The 22,927-nt window shown below is 30.3% G+C and overlaps 1 protein-coding gene across 9 annotated transcripts in view; it reads right to left on the minus strand.

Annotated features, from left to right (window-relative positions):
* The window catches only part of LOC107439667 (uncharacterized), a 392,882-nt gene that overhangs the window by 171,243 nt on the left and 198,712 nt on the right, over positions 1 to 22,927 (minus strand). For all 9 annotated transcript variants that reach the window (XM_087168223.1, XM_087168215.1, XM_087168217.1 and 6 more), the window contains 22 exons: positions 21,782 to 22,036; positions 21,541 to 21,684; positions 21,357 to 21,432; positions 18,815 to 18,993; positions 18,559 to 18,702; positions 16,857 to 17,105; positions 16,607 to 16,750; positions 15,279 to 15,536; positions 13,793 to 13,936; positions 13,145 to 13,399; positions 12,097 to 12,240; positions 10,440 to 10,691; positions 9,296 to 9,439; positions 8,017 to 8,271; positions 7,745 to 7,888; positions 5,552 to 5,806; positions 4,842 to 4,985; positions 3,627 to 3,881; positions 2,559 to 2,702; positions 1,598 to 1,849; positions 508 to 651; positions 87 to 335 (listed from right to left, as the gene is read on the minus strand). In XM_087168223.1, the coding sequence (XP_087024349.1) occupies positions 87 to 335; positions 508 to 651; positions 1,598 to 1,849; positions 2,559 to 2,702; positions 3,627 to 3,881; positions 4,842 to 4,985; positions 5,552 to 5,806; positions 7,745 to 7,888; positions 8,017 to 8,271; positions 9,296 to 9,439; positions 10,440 to 10,691; positions 12,097 to 12,240; positions 13,145 to 13,399; positions 13,793 to 13,936; positions 15,279 to 15,536; positions 16,607 to 16,750; positions 16,857 to 17,105; positions 18,559 to 18,702; positions 18,815 to 18,993; positions 21,357 to 21,432; positions 21,541 to 21,684; positions 21,782 to 22,036 (4,230 nt within the window). The remainder of the gene's footprint in view (positions 1 to 86; positions 336 to 507; positions 652 to 1,597; positions 1,850 to 2,558; positions 2,703 to 3,626; positions 3,882 to 4,841; positions 4,986 to 5,551; positions 5,807 to 7,744; positions 7,889 to 8,016; positions 8,272 to 9,295; positions 9,440 to 10,439; positions 10,692 to 12,096; positions 12,241 to 13,144; positions 13,400 to 13,792; positions 13,937 to 15,278; positions 15,537 to 16,606; positions 16,751 to 16,856; positions 17,106 to 18,558; positions 18,703 to 18,814; positions 18,994 to 21,356; positions 21,433 to 21,540; positions 21,685 to 21,781; positions 22,037 to 22,927) is intronic.

Raw genomic sequence — 22,927 nt, forward strand, 5'->3', positions numbered from 1 at the left:
ATTATGCATTAAACGAAAAATGTATTTTATTAATAGAAAAAACACGAATAATTGTGTGAATTGGTCTTTCAACTGGAGCTACATACCAGCCGGAAGTGGTTTGCCATTGAGCTGAAACTCAATTTTAAGAGTAGGATCCCTGTATGGCTCAATCCTGCATTCGAAATGAGCTGCTTCACCCTCCTTCAATTCGATGTTGTTCAAAGGACTAATGAAAATGGGTTTTTCATATAAAATGTCTTTTTGTTCTGGACCTGTAAGTTGTGTGGATTCAAGCTCTAAGATTTTAGGCAAGCTTTCTGGATGTTGTGATCTATAAATGATGCTTTCGCGATCTGTAAAGGACCAAAAATAGGTTTGTGTAAATATCTGTCTTTTAAGTTTGAGACGAAATTAAAGTAAACATTTAATTCAATTTTAAGGCTATACTGAATTTCTTTGAAAAGTTTCAATATATTATATGTTAGCAATTAAAATTTGCGTAGTCTAGTTATAAAACTCGAATACCTTCAACTTTCATTGAGCATGTTGTGATCGCTTCTCCAACTTCATTAACTGCTCGACAGGTGTAAATACCAGAGTCATCTGGTCGAACAGTGACAATGTCCAAAGATACGAGTCCAAAATCACATGTGGTTCGAATTCGTGTGCCTGTAAAGAGAACACATATGTAATTGAAATCAAGTTCAAAGCATAATTTCATAAGAGTTTAAAAGAGAAGCGTTTACCAATAAGCAAGATTTCAAGATTGGTGAAGTAATTTTGTTTGCTAATCTTAGTTCTATTCTATATATTTTACCTTCTTATTAAAGAATTTTACAATCGTAAATTGTGGAAATTTTGAATTCCGCTCGAATTATGATGAAATTTAACGAATTTCCTCGTGTAAATTGACGTTTATTGGACTATACCAAGCAGAAATTATAAATTAGGACTTGTAACAAAAGAGAGTAGCGAAAATCTGTTTAAAGTATTTGAAAGAAAAATGTACAAATACCGGTATGTCATTCACGACATCTAATATTTTTGCAAATGCTTAACATTCAGACAAAAACTTTAATCATTACCCATAATATACATATACATTTTAGAATTCCTCCCAAACATCTAGACAAGAAAAATCGTTACCAAAAATTCAAAGACATCCAAACCAGTTTGATTGCAGAAGCAAAAAGAAGAGAAGTTAAAAGGTGATTATTTGAAACATCTTCTGGTTTCATCTTGCAATTAAACATGTTAAGCTTCTCTTAATTCCATTTTCTCAATAAAGATTCGCTAAATTTCTGTAGTATATCCCTTTATTCCTTGTTTAAGTAGCAAATTTTGATCACCAATAAGCCCACTTCTTCTACTTCATGTTTGGTGAGGAGTAAGTAAGATATATTTAGGGTGGTGATTCCAAAACTCCTTGTGTATAAACACCTAAACTAGATGGCACTTTATGATTTCTTAAGAGTACAGCTTATTACAATATTTTATAGCTAATTACATGAATTCAGAGTAAGGCCCTCTATTGATGCGGAACTTTTAGTAAACAATATAAAATTACTAAATGATGGAAGTCATAAGTAGAAAAAGATTTAGATAAAAAACTTACCACAAACTAAGCTCTTTCCGTTCTTATACCATTCAATTTTTAATTTTTCATCATTGGATGGTTCTACTCGAGCCTCTAAATGAATATATTGTCCTTCAATCAAATTATCATGGCTGACTAAATGTTCAGTAAAGAATGGAGCTCTGGGTTGAGCTGGTTCAGGCTCTGGAGCAGGAGCGGGACCCAATTCAAACTTCTTCAGCTGTATGTAAGCTTCCGGATGTTGGCTTTCTCCCAGCACTCCTCCTCGAGCTATGCAAACAATACACAAATAAATAAAATAAATTTTTAAAAATGTTAAAAAAAGGGAAGGAAAAAAATTATATTAGAGTAACCAACTAAACATTGAGACTAACCGTTTGATAACATTTGTCTTATTGATAGCATTTATCTTTTGATAACATTTGTCTTATTTTCATCGAATTGTCTAATCTTTATAAATTATAGTAATTCCTCAATAAGAATTTCTTCTTGATTCAATAGAAAGAGGAAAAAAAATTTTCGAATCATTAGGGTCATATTTTCGAGATTCTGGCTGCCCCCATATTTTGATGCTCAAAAATCCAAGGCGTCCAAAAAACCCCATGAATAAAGAATGTTTCTGTGACTAGCTTCGAAACTTAAAATATCGTCCCCTCTAATTATTATTAGTTACCATGTTTGAGGTCATCTCTTAGGACTATTAGACTTAACACTAAGTTCGTGAAAATCTGATTATTGGAACAAAAGCAATTCAGGGTGATATCTTTGCTTTTTGCACTGTTTATTCAAAAATGAAAATCGAAGACATGGATTTTTTTACATACTATTTTGCAGAGTAAATTCCTTCCTTAAGTGTTTCTTGTAGAAAACTTTGCAATGAGATTGGGGTTCAATAATTGTAATAAAAATGAAATAAAGTAATCGTAATCAGATTGAGGGACAATACTTGTAATAGGATTGGATGGCAATAATAAATTACCTCTTACAACCATTGATGTTGAAGTTACAGCTTCTCCAGCCTTGTTTACAGCTTTGCACATGTATACCCCAGAATCTTCAGCAATAGTTGAGGCAATGTCGAGTGATACCATTCCAAAATCATGAATATCTCTGAATCTAGAACCTGTAAATTAAAAACATGATTTTTAAACCTACAATTAAGCAAACTTAAAAAATCAGTATTAATTTGAATTACTATATTGAGAAAATAGTTATTTTCTTCCCCTGTTTTCAATAATTTATATGAATGATATCAGACACATGTAGATTGAGAGGAAATAAAAAAAAACTTTAAAAATGTCTCAAAGTGCAAATAAAATGTATAACAGTGAAAATTCAAGCAAGTTCAGATTAATTTTATGCAATACATTTATTTCTAACTTGAACAAAAGTGTCTTAATTGAACTTTTAATTCTTTAAACTCCAGGACATTATTTCTTTTGTTGTAGAAAAACATAACGTTTTTGTTCAGCAATGAGAATTTTGGGCACAAGTCAAAATATTTTATTCTAGGGAATTTTATAAGAAATGGAACTACACATTAGCTAAAGATTGCTTTTTTAATGAAACATGTATATGTTATGATGAAATGTATATGTTATGATGAATTGTATATGTTATGATGAAATGTATATGTTATGATGAAATGTATATGTTATGATGAAACTGGTAAATATCAATATTTGTCAACTACTTAAAGATAAAATATTATTAATGATGACTAAAGTTTTGCTATATTTATATGAAAAAAAATTATATACTTCTCGAATTTTTTTTTTAATATGCTAGACAAAAAATCGATGAATGATTTGGAGCAATATAGAGATAATCCAGATTTTTCCAAAGGAGATAATTTTGCATTGATATTGTATCCAAATAAAAGCAATGCGTTTCCGGAATTTTTAATTTATAACTACAGACATAGAAATATCTGATAATTTACATGAAAATCATTGTGTTTTCCCCAAAACTGCTCTTAAACCTTAAAATGTGACTAATCATTGCAATGCCCTGGGCCAGTCAGAGTAATTTGTTTTATAAAACTCACCTTGTTTAAGAGCAACTCCATTCACGAACCATTGGATTTTGAGATCAGGATCACCAATGGGTACAACCCGTGCTTCAAAATGAGCTGGCATTCCCTCACCCACCTCAGCTGGTCCATAGAGTGGCTTGATGAACACAGGCTTCTCGAAAGCCTTTTCTGGTGCTTCTGGAAGTGGTGCTTGTTTGTAATTTTCCATCTCCTGTATTTTCTCATAGCCTTCAGGGTGATGACTTTGAAGTTCAATGAAAGCTTTTGCTGAAAATGAATTCAGATAGTTTAACAAGTATTCATTCAAAAAGGATTGTTCCTGTGTCAACATTTAATAAGAAGGCTAAAAAATAGTGCTTTTTTTTTTTAGCTACGTTTGAATTCAGACAAAACAACAGTGAAAGCCAAATATAAAATAATAAATTAGATACAAAGATTTAAAGAAGTAAAAATAACTAAAAATAACTGAAAGTAAAAATAAATCTTCCTTAATGCAAATTAATGGCGGAATATTTATTCAAATTAAGCTTTAAAAAATCTGATTGTTTTATTAATATTATTGGACTATTTTCAACTTTATTAAAATTAACATCATAAGATAGTTTTTAAGATTATTCTGATTAATATTGAGATTATCAAAATTAGAAACATTATTATGATTAACATGAATAAATTCTATTTAGAATTATCTAAGAAGGTATAAAGACAACTACAAACATTTTATTGCAGAGTTTACCAAATACAATTCTGTAATATTCAGCAATTAAAAACACATAAATTTTTAAAATGAGATAATTATTAAATAAAAAAATATCTTCATGCGTCGTGTATCTTTTTTAAAAAAATCAATCGCAATTTTTAATTTGTTAAAGAAATGTAAAAATTTTTTGAATAGATAAAGAAGGAAACAAAATATCAGAGAAAGTATACTCAATTTTTTTTAATGTATCCAAGGGGGGGGGGGGATTGAGATTTCATCGTTTTATTGCTAAGAATATTGAGATTAAAATTATTAGATTGTTTTAACATTATTAGATTCTTTTTAAGATTATCGAGATTGGCATCATGAAATTGGTTTTAGGATTATTAAGATTAGTATTATAAGATTATTTTTAACATTATTCATAATTGTTTTATTCATTATTATTCAATATATTTACAATGTACCGTTATATAGAAAACGCTATAATCATCAATCTTTTTGTACTTTTGAAGATTTATACTTACTTTGCACTTTTACTGATGCAGTTGTCACTGCTTCCCCTAATTCGTTATGGGCTCGGCAAGTGTAGATACCGTTGTCATCAGGACGAACGTATTGAATATCCAAGGCAACGTAGCCAAAGTCGTGAGTGGTTTGATGTCGGGAACCTAGAAAAAGTTTTAATATGATATAACATTCATGTAACGAATGATAATGGTCAGATAGATTAATAAATTATTTTTATCATTGGTTAATGGTTTATAAGAAAATTTAGAAGCAGATTTTAAATTAGATTCTGTACTTCAAAATTGTGATACAAATAAATTTTTAAAACAATTTATGAGATGATTTTAATATGATGTACTAATTACATAAAATACATATAAGCATTTGCAACTAAATTCAATGTACACAAAATTAAAAAAAAATAGTAAGGTGTGCTAGTTGTGTTCGAAAGTAAAAACTATTTACAGAGAAGTGCTTAGTAATGATAATTTATACACTTTAATAGATATTTTCTTGAGAAATAGTTTGTATTTTTTAAATTATAATTAAAAAAAAATCTTGAATATCTTAAAGTTAGCAGCAGTTGCACTAAATTGGCAAATAACGAATAGTTCTTAAGACTAATTTTATGTGATCCATCTGTATTATGATATTTATTTATTAGAAATACTACTGACAAATATTCAATAAACCACTTTCAAATTAAGTAATTTAAAGTAATACATACTTGGCTGTAATGGCTTTTCGTTGATAAACCATTCGACTTTGAGGTTTGGATCTCCAACAGGGATTAGCCTACATTCTAAGTGGGCACTTTGACCCTCAACCAGTTCAAGATTTTGAAGAGGAACAGTGAATACTGGTCTTTGGAAGGTCCTAGTTTCAACATAATCAGGAGGCCTCTGCTTGGATAAGTCTTCTAAAGCTTGAATTTTAGCGAGACCATCAGGATGATGGGTATCTGATATGACACCCGATCGACCTGAAATGAATGAATCATAATAATCAGGGAGAGTTTTGAGGCTTTAGACGTATTTATTACACGAAATTCAACCGAAATATAAAATCATACATTCTATTTGTAATAATCTTATATTTTGTTACATTTAAAATCTAACAAAATAAATAACGGTCTATTTTTTTTTTATATTTATTTCTTAAGTATTTATGCTATTATCTTAAATATAAACAAACCGGTATCGATGTTACTTACAAAAACGCTGGTGATGAAATAATCGAAACAAGTTTATTATAATAGATTTTCCTTCAAGTTTAGGCTAATAGATTTTCCTAATCAGAGAGAATTTTTCGCCTACTGTTTTCATTTCCTGTAATATGCAACACTTAAAATAGGCTTATTTTTTACAAGCATTGAAATAGGGCTTAATTATGACAAGGGCTTAATTTTAATAAGAATTTAATTAGAGCATAATTTTGACAAAGACTTTAAAAACATATGTAAAAGACTGGAAGTATGGAATAAATTATATTTTTTAATCTTGATGAGTAAAATTAGATGGGAAGAAAAATTTAAAATTTTTGTGTTCAACTATGGATTGCAAGTGTCAAAATAATTTCTTGAAGGCCTACAAAATACGAAATATTTTTTTGAGGTTAGAAATTTAACTTTCCGCTACTTCAAAACATTTTTAATTACGAAAAGTGATTATTATCCAAACATTATATTAAAATAGAATAATTAGATTTATAATTAATTTTATTCAATAAATGTTTAAATAAATACAAGTGCATGATTCATTTTAAAATTTTACATAACTGCACTGTAAAAATTAATGAAAAATCTGCTAGCTTGTTAGTCAATATAAAACCGTTTATTTCACAGAAAAATACTATTATTTATAAAAGGACACCTGTTTTTTAGTAAATAAACTTCGTTATTTTAATAACCAAACTATAGTTTTAACAAAAAAACTCTGTTTTTTACAAAACTCTGTTATTTTAACAAAAACAATAACTCTATAAAATAACCATGTTAGCATTCAGGTTGATGTGATCCGAGAGCAGAATTCATCGGTGCTGTTGGAATCTGGATCACTTTATTGGGAATCAGCTCTCCGTCCCCTAAGCCTCTCAGTACTTCGTTAAGAAGAAAAACCTTAAACACTCTTAAACTTAAAATTTTTACTTATTGAAATCATATTCAAGTGTAAAAACGTTAAGAATTGTAATGACTCAAATTTCTAAAAGTGTCTGGCAGCTTACCGAAAAATTATATCCAAAGACAAATAGTAAGCAGATAGAGTAAATTTGACAGTAAAACAGAATCGCAATTTTATTTTTTCAATGTTCAAAACCATAAAATAATTGATTTTGCGGTAATCATGGAAAAAAAACTAGAATTTGAATTAACCGTCTTAATCCGTTTATGATTAAGCTGAAAATCAGAATTAAAAAAAAAAAAAAAACGTTTTCTGACTAAAACAGCTTCTAACCGTCAAATATACGGTAAAATTAAGGAAAAAAAGAGAATTTCTTGCAATGAAACTATAGATTTTGAAATATTTTGATATTTTATAGTTTCATTCTTAAATTTTATGGACGTTTCTACTTTTTTGAACAAAGTAAAACATTTGAGGTAAAGCCATGTTCTGTAATTTGTAAGCCATAAAATATTTTTTTTAAATTATTATTTAAAAATTCAACAAATATTTAAATTTCTTTTTATGGTGTTTCTCTTCTTTAGTGGGGTCTCAACAGAGTTAATATGAACAGATGAACTATGCAGATGAGAATAAATTATATGGATATCTTTAAAACGAACTATCATGTCATGAAATGAACCACATCACATTTCTAGGGCATATTTATAATGATTAAACTAAATATCCATTATTTTTTTAAACATCCATAAACAGTAGTTTTTATTAAAATTAAAGATTTCAAAAACCTATATACTTACTGTGTACACGAACGTTCAGGCTGCTAGTAGCCTCACCCAGTTTGTTGGAAACCTTGCATGTCAGTTGACCAGCATCCTTTGGATACATGTGGCTGATATCCAATGCAACGTAACCGAAATCCAGTGTGACATGGAAACGAGATGCTAAAAAATATAGATGCAAGAATAGAAGATTAAACGTTAATTAAATTATATATTATATATTAAAATAGATCATAATTAAAATATATCATAATATGTCAAAGCCAGTTCAAAATCTGACAGTCACAAACCTGCATCGAGAGGTTTTCCATTGAGGAAGAATTCAACTTTCAGTTCGGGGTCATGGGCAGGCTCAACTCTGCATTCGAAATGAGCGCTATCACCTTCAGTGTATTCTGTCAATCCTCTCAACTCTGAGACAAAGTATGGTTTGCAAATTGGCTTATCATCTACTTCAATTGGTTGGTATTTTGTTTGGCACTCCAGTTCTCGAATTTTTTCTAATCCTTCTGGATGCTGTGTGTCATAATAGATATTCCTGCGAGCTGAAACAATTTAACAATTATGATTAATTTCAACATTTTGCTTTAAAAATTAAAGCATTAAATATTAAAAATTCGAAATTGGTAATAATAATTGATATTTCGACATTTAGTAGACAAAGGTTGAAAGGTTGAATTAACAGAAAAAAAATAATAGTGCACTATGTATACAGCATTTCATGTACTAATCTTTTAAAGCAATTACGAAAATTATTTAAAATAAATTATTATCCAATTTTAATTTTAATAAAACTTATTAGAAAATAATATTTTTATCATACACTTAGTGTGATCAAAACTACCAGAATATGGTAAAATTTACCGTGATTCTGGCTATATGGGAACACAAAACTCGGTAATTTTTACCAAAGCACTTTGGTAATGATTTTGGTAGCAATAAAAATAAAATATATAATCTCATGATTTCATAATATTTTGTAATTTTATCATGATATATATTAGAGCATGCGAGTTAAAACCATTTATTCGGTTAAATTTACTTTTTATTTTTGTATTTTCTACTAAATATGTGGTTATAAGAACTATAATTTTGAAACAAAGAATTTCCAGTTAATTATTACCATATGAACATTAAACTTACGAATTACTGATTTAAATACCGTAATTATTGGATATTATTCCCAACATTAAGGATTTTTTAAAAGAAATGTCATTAACATATAGTATGGGAATTTTACCAGAATTTTTTCTCTGTGTGCATTTATAAAATAGAACTTTTCGAAAAAATTTTACATGCTTTTAAATATTTTAACTGAATTAAAAATAGTTGTTACTAACATATTTTTCGTGAAACTTTTTTAGATATATTTTTAAAGATTGTATTTAATTCTTAAACTAAAGTAAGTATTTTTAACTATGTATGTTTTTATATATAAGTAACCAAAAATATTTAAAAACTAACTATCGTGAACCTATACAATAAAAAAGTTATAAATAAATATATAACTTCATAATACTTTAATAAGATAAATAAATAAAAACATTAACGTAAATGGATCAAACTTACCTTCAACTTTGACAGAGCATGTCGTAACTGCTTCTCCAAGCTCGTTGAAAGCTTTGCACATATATGTTCCACTATCTTCAGCATAACTGTAAAGGATATCCAAAGCAACGTATCCAAAATCATGAACGGTTCTAAAGCGATGACCTAAAGACAAATAGCAATTAAGTTTACCAATTAATGCATTTAGCTTTGAACATAGAATTTTAGTGTTAAGCACACATTTATAAGTCAAAATAATACTATACGGAATAAAATCCTATGAAGCTATATATCTTTTAAGAGCAAACTTAGTGAGAAATCTGATTTTTACCAGTTAAAAATGAGATATTTTATATATATATATATATATTACTGTGACAAAAAATTTAATTTAATCTATCATGAAATGAAATGGACTAAACCATCTAGTGCACAAATAATTTTTTTAGAATAACTAAAATTTCCTCTTATCTCATGAAAATCCTGTAACATTGTTCAGACTGGTTAAAAGCTAAAGATTCACAAAATAATTAAATACATTTTTCTTTTAGCATTTTATTATTTATACTTCCCCGTTACGCGTTCATTCAATTGATTATTTTCATCAAGTTCATTTTTAGGTATAAACACGGAATTTATAAATCTCGTTATTTATACCCTCATTTATCTATTCATTTTTGCGTTAATTTATTCGATTATGCTCATATGCTCATTTATGCGATGTTATGCTTTCATTTATCGAATTATTTTCCGCTATGTCAGTTGTAATTATGAACAGAAAATTTATAAATCTCGTTATCTCTACGTTCATTTATCTAATTATGTTCATTTGCTCATTTATATGATGTTATGCGTTCATTTATTTGATTAATTTTTTCGAGTTTATTTGTAATAATAACTATATAGAAAGTATAAATCCCGTTATGTACAAGCAAAAAATTAAATTTATGGCCAATTGTTATTACAGTAGGTAAAATTTTGAAAACTCCACTCACTTTTCCACCAAAAAAAAATATTTTAAAAATAAAATCAGTTTTTGGTAAATAATCGAAATGAATTCCTTTTTTAAATTAATCTCAATCCCAAAAGAAATTTAACACAACATTACTAGAAAAAAAAATGACCCTATAAAGGATAATAAGTTTTTACAATTCCACAAACTTACCTGCTTTAATTTCAATTCCATTGACATACCACTCCACTCGTAATTTGGGATCGTTAACTGGTTCAAGTTTGCATTCCAGGTGGACAGGTTGTCCTTCCTGGATATTTTCTTGACTCTTCAAAGGAGTGATGAAGATGGGTCGAGTTACAGGTATGACAATTTCTTCAGGACCTGGACGGTATTGTTCTTCCAAAGCGCGGATCTTTTCAAGACCTTCTTCGTGTAGCGTATCAGTATAAATAGAACCCTTGGCTAAAACGAAAAGTCATACATTTTTAAAAGAACTTTAAAACTCAGAGACAGGGCTGTAGCGAATGATGGATTTTTTTTGGGAGGAGGAAATGCAAAATTACTCGACTCATGTTCGCTTTAAACCCAACTAATGCTCAAGTTGGGAAAAGCCTCTCATATTTTCAATTTTTCATATTTTATATTTGATAAGTAAATTTTTAGAATTCATTTAAACGATGGATTACAATTGATAGTAAAGAAATATTGATCTTAAAACTCCCGAGTTTTCCTCTTGCAATCACTTAAAAACTTCAAACATATCTGCGTAAAAATAATGCATTATCTAATAAATAAACAGTGAACGAAGTAAAAATTTATATTTTTAGTTAAAAAAATAATACTTTTTATTTTCAATAAATCAAAAATTAATATTTGCCAATGGCAGGCACTGAATTTGAATCTTTGCCTATGAAGATGAAGAATTGTTGCTCATTTCGCGTTACCCAGTGGGCACCTAGTGGGCACCTGTGAACCAAAGTCTCGGAGGCGAGCAACATTGCCCACGCCACACTGCCACAAACTCGTTTATAGGGTGGGCCACATTCACACATCTCAGTCGCACAACAGAGGACAGCACAAAGAGAGAGAGAAACATCCATGCCCAGAGCGGGATTCGAATCCGCAGTCAATGGCTTCGCAGTCAGGCGCGCTAACCGTTCGCCACCTGGCCGGCCAAAAATTAATATAATTTGATGAATTAAAATTAAGTAGCAGAAAAAAGAAATGCTGCGTTTTAGTTAGGGTGACGAAAGCCGATCCCTTCGCAAAAATCAAATTCGCTAAAACACAAAATAAAATTTATACACCAGTTCCGCTTACGCGCATCAATCCAACTAAATATGAAAACAAAACAAAAAAGTTATAAGGCCTAATTTTTCATAGTAAAAGAAAATTATAGCAATACAGACCTAGGTAGCAGAAAAAATAAAAATGGTAAAATATTTTCTTCAGTCGGCCAGAAAGCTATGTGAAGAAAAAAAAATACATCAATTTACCTAAAAGTAACATCTCGATTTACCTGATAAAATACATCAATTTATCTATTAGTAGGCTGACTTTTGCGTTTTAATGCAGCTTTGTCTGGGAAAGGCGAAAAGAAATTCGTCCGTTTGCTAAATATATCTTTAATCGACCTTGAAATAAATAAATTCAAAAACAAAAGCCGACCGAAAAAATATCAATAGGTTAATCTGTCCATAAGCCGTCTAGAGTATTTCTCCAAAATTTGGAGGGAAGACTGCCTCCTCTCCCTGCAGACATCAAAAGTTGAAAAGTAATTATGATTTGGATATACATATTTTTTTAAGAATATGGCTGTAGGGGAGACATTTAATTTGTGTAGTCAAATCAAATATAATAGACCAACCTTGAACATTAATTGAGCATGTAGTAATGGCTTCTCCGACTCTGTTAGTAGCCTTGCACATGTATGTGCCAGCATCTTCGGGAAATACGTACAAGATGTCAAGAGCAACATAACCAAAGTCAAAAGTTGTTTTAAAGCGATGAGCTGAAAATTAACATAAAATAGCAATTTAGAACTGTTTAATTTGATTATAAAATTAAAAACATACAAAAACAAGTATGTAAGGAAATTGAAGACTGTTCTTAATTATTGAAACTAATCATCTAACAAAAACCTGTGTGCAGCTATAAATGAGCGTATAAGTTAACAAAATATAACTGTGTTTTACTAAACTTCTACTGTCAAAACGTTCATTTTTCAATAAAATAATTCTAACGTTCATTTTTCAATAAAATAATTCTAACGTTCATTTTTCTATAAAATAATTCTCTAATCTAGCTATCAAAACATACATTATTATTTCACATATTTTATAGTCGTAAATGCATGCATAGAAGTGAAAATGAAATGACCCGGTTTCATTGTAATTCCTCGGTGAAACCATACAATCTCTTAAAAGTTTATTAAACCAATTATGTACATAAATATATACATAGTTAATACTGTACAACAAACAACAAACCCTCACAACAAAAAATGAAAATGCTCTCTTGATACTTGAAGGAAAAGTCATCAGAATTACCTTTAATGGAAGTGACAATGACGTATGGAGGAAACTATACAATTTTGAATTATACACGTTATACAAAAATGATGACATCTTAAAATCAATCAGTCTGAACAGAACAAGATGTGCAAGCCATCTGCTAAGAGTGGATTGGAGCAAAACTGCCCTTAAAGTTTTCAATTTCACTCCTCAAAATGACAATAGACAGGCCGAACAAATTATGAACAGACTGTTTAGAAAAGACTTTCTTGTAATTAAATTAAGGATTTCGATTCCTTACAAAAGAAAAATCTTCTGAAGAATGCCAAGGCCCACCCATAGCTGTCATGTCATTAATGATCGTGAATACTATGTAAAAAAATAAGTATTTTTGACAAGTACCTGGTTTTATTGGCATTCCGTTGTGGAACCATTCAACCTTCATGGTAGGATCATTCACTGGTGTTAAGGTAGCCTCTAAATGTGCACTAAATCCTTCGACTAAATTGTCCAAATTATATAGAGGTCTACCAAAGTTAGGTTTGTCAAACATTTGTTCTGGTTCTTCTGGTCTTGCAAAACGGCTGTGATCTTCAAGCATTCTAATCTTTTGTAAGCTGTCCGGTTGCTGGGATTCCAGAATTAGGCTCTTCTTGGCTGCAAGCAAAAGCAAATTTACAATGTTGAAAAATCAGAATTAGTGTATTAAATTAACACGTTTGATTGCATATAAGGCACTTGTAAAAATGAACTAAGTTCAAATTTATTTTTAAGATACGTCATGAACACAATAAAAACCATTTTCTGACTTCCTTATTAATTAAAAAAATATCAATAAACAATTCTTATTTTTAAGTTAAAGAGATATAAGCGAAGTTTAGTAAAGAATTAAAAAAAGAACATCTAATCATGGCTAAAAACACATTTCAAGAGTAAAGATTATAAGCTAAGCAAATAGTGAGATACTTTCCCCTTCAGCTAAAAACAAAAATATCTGAAAGTTTCTAAAATAAACAAAATATATTTGAAGAAGAAAATGTATTTAAATACCTGCAACATTAATTCTTGCTGATGAGGATGCAGTTCCCAAGCAGTTAGTCGCTTTGATTGTATATTCGCCAGAATCTTCTGCATTAACAGTCAAAATATCCAGAGCAGCAAAGCCAAAATCAAACATTGTGCGATATCGAGAACCTAGGAATTAAAATGAAAATATCATTTAACAAAAGCCATAAACCAGATTTGATAGCTACTTTTTTACGTTTTTTCATTCAATTACGGTCTGAATAATCTCAACATTGTTTCATATATCTCTACAGGATTTTACATTATAATGTGCAGATTCTATTTAATTTCAAAGGATTTTTTGTAGTTGAAACCTAACAAATCTTTTGGATTAAATTTACAGATCTTAATAAATAATTTAATTATATATCAAAAAATAAAAAAAGAATGACAAAGACGCATTTATTAAGTATCTTGATAAATGTTGAGTTAATAGTTATTTGGATGGTATAAAGTGTAGAAATGTAAACGGGGTTTCAAAATTTAAGTAAGGTGATTAAAAGGTGTGATATAAACTTCTATATAATTAAATCTAAATGGTGCTACATCTTTCTTTTCTGACTTTTTTTATTTCCATTTTCCACCTGTGTTAATTCAAGCATTTACAGAGTAGATTTGTTGGCCACTCTTTCATGGACACCATATCGGGTGGGCCAACGTTGCTCACGCATTAAGGACAGATAGTACAGAGAATGAAAGAACATCCATGCCTCTTCCGAGATTCGAACAAAGAACCTTCCATATACAAGGCCAGTTCTCTGACCCCTACGCAGCTGGTGATACATAACGTAAAACATAACTTTGCGAGAAAAAGTTAAACATAATCAAATAAATATGATTGATCCCTTGCCTGTGTCCAGTTTGGGCAAATACTACCTTCAGTATTTCTGATGCCCGAACTGACTTCGGGTAGAAGAAAACTTAACGTTTCAATTTTGTGAACCCCGTTCCGAGTTCGTTTCTACTTTAGGATACTTAATTCACTATTTTCCTAATAGATGGCGTTAGTGGACACAGTTTTTCACCGATTTACGAGAGGTACTAGTTTTTCACCGATTCACTTCAGTCGAGGGAGGGAAAATGTGGGTGTTGTCAGCTGCTCAGATAAACAAAGACGCAAACAAGATTTGTAAAATGTATGTATTGAAAATTATATTGTTGTGTTTTTATATTATATTATACTAGTTATATTATATTTAGCTTCAAAATATCGTTTAATTTGCTCTAATTGAATAAGATGTGTTTACTTTTATATGTGTATGTAAAAATTACAAATACAATAGTTATTGCATTTAAAATTTTACTTTTGTGATAAAAAATTATTTTCTAACTTTCATAATAACATAAAGAACAAAATTAAACAGTCAAAAAATTTCAATTTTTCTGAAATATATGTCAACTAAGGGGTTAAAATAATAGAAATTATTAAAATTTGAAAGTAATTATTGCAATGAATATAAACTTTTCATACCACTAGGGAGAGGTTTCCCGTTGTAGAACCACTCAACTTTCATCGTTGGATCAGGATATGGTTCAATTCTGCATTCCAAGTGACTGCTGTGACCCTCCACAAGTTTGCTTGGTCCAGACAAAGGAGTGACGAAGACTGGACCGGAAGTTACACGGGATTCTTCAAATGTTACACGTTGGTGACGACTAGCATCCTCAAGGTATTGAATCTTTTGAAGTCCCTCAGGATGTTGAGTTTCTAATACAAGTGAGCTGCTTCCTAATTAATTAAAACATATTAATATTAGTGCATGTAAGAGAATTCAGATTTTTATAACAAAATGTTAAGTACATTTTTGAATTATATGAAGATTAATGCTTTTGTTACAATTTTTGATATGCTTAGTTGTGTTATGAAAAATATGATATTCTGTTGTTCACATATAATATTTTTAGAGCACATTCATGCATGGAAGAAAAACATATGGTGAAATTATAGTGAAAAATACTGTATGGTAATGAAAGTTATGGTAAAAAAAACAGCCTAATTCTGATTATAAAAACCGAATTATACGTTATTTAAACCATTCATTTGATAATTTTCCGTTCATATGGTAACGGCTTACCGAAAATTCTGATTTTTAAAACTATAGTTTTTATCACTACACATTTAGTAAGAAATACAAAACTGAAATTAAATTGAACCGTATAAAGGTTCTTATACCATATACAGCTTTATAATAAAATTACCAAATTTTATCTCATTCATTGAATTTAATCACAGATTATAAAACCCTATTTTATTGTTAATTTTAACAAAATAATTACCAAAGAGCTTCAGTAAAAATTATTGTGATTTTCGGCGCCTCGACAGCACTGTAAATTTTATCATTTTTAAATAGTTAGGACCATTTTTTTTTCCTTCAGTATGTTCATACATAATCATGATTCAATGTATGATATTAAGAACATTTTCGTATTTAGAGATTGTTCGTATATTAAGAACAAGAAAATAATAATAAAAAAATGAAGGAATTTTTTTTCTTTAAAAGGAAATTAAAGGAAATATTGGGGGAACCGGAAAGTAATGCCGTTTTGGTGCATTTGATATTTGTTATCAAGATTCTATTTTTAATCAATAATGTATTCATTCTCGTTAGCAACAACCTTTGAATTCCGGATCAAAATTGAATCGAAATGGATCGAAAAAAATGAATTGGCTTTTAAGACTAATGAATATTTAATGACCCAAAACGACATTACTTTCCAGTCCCCCAAATAAAAAAATAACGGAAAAGGATTCAGTTAATTTTTTTTCCAGTTCAATACGAAATGCTTTGTATTTAATACCTCTAACAGCTAGAGTTGCTGAACAAACAGCTTGGCCAAGTTCATTTGTAGCCTTGCATGTGTATGTTCCGCTATCTTCTGGTTTGACGTAAGCCAAATCCAAAGCCACGAATCCAAAGTCGTGGGTTAAAGTTACTCTTGAGGCTGAAATGAATTTCATACATTATAAAAGCCCATAGATTACTCAATACTTATAACAGTTAAGTTTTTTAATATATATATATATTATCTTTTTGAGCAGAATGTTTACCTGGCATTATTGCAATTCCATTATGAAACCATTCCACTTTAAGTTTGGTATCACCAACAGGAATGAGACGGCATTCAAAGTGTGCACTTTGATTTTCCATCAACTGTAGATTTTTCATTGGTTGAGTAAATACAGGTGCTTGAGTAGTGACTTCCTCGATGTATGAAGTTCTTTGATGTTTCTCTTCAAGTTGCTTGATCTTTTGGAGGCTGTCAGGTTGCTGTGACTCCAAAATTAGGCTGCTCTTACCTTAACGATAAAAAATTAATTAAGTTGTGTAGGTTTTTGCGATTTTAATTTAACTGATTTTGTTACGAAAGTTATGTATTTTCTTAGCGTTAATTCAGTTTTCTGTAGTTTTTGTAAGAATAATGTGTGTTAAAATTATTTTGTTAACCATTTTGCAAAATTACTTATTATTGTACTATTTTATTAATTAAGTTATGAAATTAAGAAAATGAAAAAAGTAATAGAAAAAAATATAATCAAAAAATACAATAGAAACTTGATAAATGACAAAACCATTATTTGTTATCATATCAAAAGTAGCGTTATACAAAAATCAGGAGAGGAAAAATTTTCTGCATTTCTATTACCATTTTACTTTTATATTTACTTCCTTTTTCGTAAAACGACATTTTGATGTTTCATAACTCATAAAATAATGAAGATATACACAAACTTATGGCATTTATCGATGGAATAACTCATATATTTTTCTTTTCAGGTTTGAATATCTTTACTTTTGTAAATATCATGTGCGATTGTGGCGAATTTCAGATAATTTCATTTTCCAGTCTAAATATCTGTACTTTTCTAATATCGTCTGCGCATTTTTCTCTCTTTTGTTTTTGGCAACTTTTGCAATGTTATGTTTTCTTTTGATGTGTTTGTTCTATGTAGTACTTTTCTGTGTGATGTTTTATTCGAGCGGATATTAAGGAGAATGCATACACCACAAGAGAAAGCACAGATTTTATGGTGGTTCATAGAAACGAAGTCGATAGTGCAAGCACAGAGAAATTGCAGAAGAATTTACCAAAGAGATCCAATTCCTTGGCCACCCAGATCACCTGATATAACGCCGCTGGACTTTTTTCTTTGGGGATATAAAAAGGACAATGTTTACAGGAGGATCGTGTCGAACATTGATGACCTAAAAGCCAGAATTACAACCGCAATTGCTTCTGTGGATGCCGACATGCCAGCCGCTACCTGGCGTGAAATTGACTCTCGACTTGATATTCTCTTTGCGACGAAGGGGATACACGTGGAAGTTCATTGACAAGGGCCATGAAACTTTTTGAGTTTATCTAACCATTTAAGTTATTAATTTTAATCTATCTTTATTATTTTATGAGTTATTAAACATCAAAATGGGTCTGGCACTTTATAAACACCCTGTATTTTATACGAATAATCCTGACAAATTTTTATAATTGAAAAAATTACAACGTACAGTTAAGATAACACGTGTTTAATCAAAAGAAACTTCACCAGTACAAACTTTGTTCAAATAGGATGAAGAAACTATTCAATAATATTTACTTGGATATCACTTATGGTATTTTTACAAAAAAAAAAAAAAAAGAAAAACGTGTTATATAAAATGTAAGCCAAATTTCGTCAATGAATTTTCTTTGGTTTTATGTAAATTTTGTCAATGAAAGATTATATTTCTAGAAAAAAAATGCTATCTTACTGTAGCATTTGAGTGTAGCAGATGTGACTGCTTCCCCCAATGCATTGACAGCTTTGCAAGTATAAGTGCCACAATCTTCTGGATAAGCATACATGATGTCTAATGCCACGAAACCAAAATTGAATGTCTGGATAAATCGTGTTCCTGCAAACAAAACAATAATCATTGTTATTGTTGGTTTTCTGATTGTTTGTTTCATTGTAATTTAAATGGACAATTCTATATTGGGAATGAATAGAGACTTGTATTTATTCACCTTGCTTAACGGGTCTTCCATTATGGAACCACTCAACTTTCAGTTTAGGATCTCCAACTGGAATAAGCTTGCATTCAAAGTGCACTCTCTGTCCTTCCTTGATTTCCACGTTTTGAGGTGCCTTTGTAAATATAGGAGACTGGCTAGTAAGTTCCTCCTGGTAAATATCTCGTTGGTATCTGTTGGAGGAAAGAGAAAATATATAATTTAGGGGAATTTCAAAACAAATAAAAACTACAGTAAATGTTAGAGGTTGAATCATAAGCAGCAAAATAAGTGTTTAATATCTGATAGATATTTTCAATTGACAGTTAAAACAATTTAATAGGAATATTGCGTAAGTTATACTAATTTCCAAAAGTTAAGTACGGAGCGATAAAATGCGAAAATACAATCAAGTATTATTTTGATTGACAAAAAATGTAGCATAAAAGTAGCAAATATGTTTAATTGGGAAATAAAATTAGATGCTGACATCATATTTGTATATTTCAGCTCCCTTCATTTTTACACAGTGTGTATTTATGCTTGTTACAAGGTGGTCCATCACCAGTGAGTCCAGTTATCGACATTCCTCCCTCTTTTAGATCAGTTTCCAAATCTGTGAGGGTTGTTGGAGGGAGAGACCAAGTATAAACAACTCAGCCTAGGACATTCTGAAGATTTTCAATTTGATTTAGATCTAGTAAGTAAGCCGGCCACTTTGTAAACGCAATCCCCTTATTCTCTAAATAGTTATCGACGGTGGCAGTTCTCTGAGGATTTGCGTTGCCGTTCATTAAAACGAAAGTAGAACCAACTGCTGCAGCGTACAGCTTCACGATTAAACCTAGGACTTCATCCCGATACCGTACAACAGTTACAGAACCCCATCTATATATGTGGAGGTCTGTGCGATACCCATTGAAATTTCTGACCAGGCTATGATGCTTTCACCGTGGTATGCGTGATGTTCTGATGTGTGCATATTGTCCTTGTAAACCAAATCTAGACCCGTCCGAGAACGTAACGTTGCTCCAATCGGAGACAGTCCAATTCAAATGCTCTCGGTACCACTTTAATCATTGGAGTTATTCCAGATAATGCGACAATATGTCTAGAACTCATCGAACCCTGCTCGAAAAAAGATCCTACGAATAAATTCAAGGAGCTAGGAATGATGAAAACTATCGATTCTCTATCTGGCCTCAATCATATCAGGGCCTTTACTGATGGATCTTCAGACTCCACTTTCACCAACGAAGGTGCGGGAGTGGTACTGCTCCTACCTGATGATCCAAAATGAGAGATCGCAACTGGTGCTGGAAAAATCGCATCTAATTTTACGGGAGAATTGATAGCCATTTCCACGGCAATCGAAACGTACATCAATCTTGAACATTTGGACCAGCTTAGTGGTATCACCATCTTCAGCGACTGCAGATCTGCCTTACTGACCCTCAGATAAGGTACCTCAAGCCTAATCTAGAATATCATAGACCAACTAGGACAAATTCAACGTCTACAGAAAAAATGCTTCTTGCAGTGGATTCCCGCCCATGTGAACCTTGAGTTCAATGAAATAGCTGTTTCCTCGGCTAAAAATGCCAGAGATCTCAATCAAAATACAATCCCAATTACGCTGGCAGATGCAAATGCTTTTGCAAAGTCAAGACTATTCACCCCCTTAAAAATCAAGGCCCACGATCAAATAACTAATCTTGACATCGACAGAAAGACAGTCACCACTCTCATCAGATTAAGAACAAAACATCATAAAAACATGAAAATCTCTACAGATGGGACTAGAAAATATCAAAACTGTGGCAACTGTCCTAATGTGGAACTCACACCATATCATGTTTTTAACTGTCCTGCAGTCGCCGCAAAAATATACAGAGGAAAATAAAATTCAATATCTTTCAACCTCTTAAAAATGAGCACCCATTCTTCAAGACTTTCCAGAAGTGAATGAAAAGAAACAAAGTAATTTGAAATATAAAACGTAAAGTTGCCAACGGAAACTTTCGATGGCAACTTTATATAGTGGTGACAGTTTTACATTTACATTATTTTATACTGTAGTGACACCCTCCAAACACGAAAGAAAATGAATTTTCTAAATTTTTTGTCGGACAAGATTTTTTTAAAACACTTAAAAAAAATTTTGTGAAGAACTAAAACATTTTAAGTCGTTTTCAACAATAAGATTAGGCGGAATCAGTGATAAAAATGGTACTAACGAGCTGAAATGATTGAAAAAACTTATTGCTGAACAATCTGGATCCGTTTATTTGAAACAGTCATGTTAAATATAATTGGCATTCTAATTTAGAAGCATGATAACATTGGTCAAATATCAATCTTTATCTAATTTTTTTTAAGTGGTGACAGTCAAGAGATTAAATTAATCACAGCATTTGTAATATTAAATATTGTTTGAAAATAAAAAAAAAATCATTGAATAAAAACTAGACTAACTATCTCTGCATTTCTTTTACCTAGTTTTGACCAATTTGAGTTTTTTTTAAAAAAAGCAAAATTATCGAAAAAAGTATAATACCTTGAATAATCTTCCAAATGCTGAATCTTTTGAAGACCTTCAGGATGCTGAGTTTCAGACAATATAGATGATTTTCCTAAATAAGAAAATAGCAGGATTTACAACATTATCATAACATTTTGGAACTTTATTTATCATAAATGTGATTTTTTGCTTTAATATATTTCTTCTTGAATATACTTACCGGCGCATGTTAATGTAGCTTGAATTTCTGCAGTTCCCACTGTGTTAACAGCTCTGCAGGTATATGTCGCAGTATCTTCTGGAACAACTGAAAGAATATTCAGCGCAACATATCCAAAATCATGGAATGGTCTGTAACGATGTCCTACAAAAAGGTAAAACAATTTTTTTTTAAAAAAAACCTGTGCTTTTACTGTAATTAATGATAAATTTGTGAGTATTAAATTTTGTATCGAACTTACCAACAGGCAAGGATTTTCCGTTTCTGAACCACTCCACCCTTAAAGAGGAGTCGTTGACTGGCTCCAGTCTGCACTCAAAATGAGCGAGTTGGCCTTCATGTAAATTCAGGTTATTAAGCTTGCTCAAGAATTTGGGTTGGATTTTAGCGGATTCTTCAATCCAAGTTTCTCTATGATGTCGACTTTGATCCTCCAAATATTGAATTTGCTGAAGTCCTTCTGGGTGCTGGGACTCCAAAATAACTTGGCTTCTTCCTGTACATCAGTTTATGGTTATTCAATACACTCTCAGAAAAAAATGTTTTATTGTTGAAACATGATATTGAAACTTTTAAACAAAATTACTGCCATTTTAATAAATTAAACTTAATAATGTTTCTGTTCAAGTTTGAATTTTAGTACTGTGCAATAATATCCAAGAAGGGTTATCTTGTTTGATAATGTGGTTTAACTTGGCATCTTATTAAAGTTGCAGGAAAATTTAAGTAAAATTATGATTTAGCTTGGTACAAAATTTTTAACAACACATAAAAATATCATAGAAAATTACCATTATGCATGCAAGTAAATGATAACAGTATAAAATTATGTTTTTTTTTCAGTAAAAATCATTCTATGATATAGGAAGGAATTGTGCTATAACTGTAATATTTGTATAACTAATATTTTTCGTAAGTTAATAATTAATAAAATATTGATTTTTAAAAAAAACTAAACAAATTATGTTCAGAAATATTTTTAATAGTAAAAAAAATAAAATTTCCTTTGAGACTGTATAGTATTATTTTTATTGCCTTTTATGCTACATGTCACTTTATAATACTTTGGAGGTCCAGGGGTTTTATTTCTTTTTCATATACGTGGTATTGGGGTTTAAGAAAAAGCCATTTTTACCGAAACTTAAAAAACAGAATGTAAGGCCCATCACTTATCATTTAAGGGTTTTATGAACATTAGATTACACATTAGATTAAAATTACACATTAGATTATTTTAGCTGAAATTCTTTAAAAGAGTTTAAATGTCAAATGAAAACAACAGTTTCCACTTTTAAATTCATTACCTAACCAATTGGAAAATTTCTTTCCATATCTATTGTTACCATTAAAAAATTGTTTTTTTTTTCTTTACTTCTGAATTATATCA

Source organism: Parasteatoda tepidariorum, chromosome 7 (genome assembly GCF_982258835.1).
Source record: "Parasteatoda tepidariorum strain Cologne lab strain chromosome 7, Ptep-v5.0, whole genome shotgun sequence".
NCBI classification, from domain to species: Eukaryota; Metazoa; Arthropoda; class Arachnida; order Araneae; family Theridiidae; genus Parasteatoda; species Parasteatoda tepidariorum.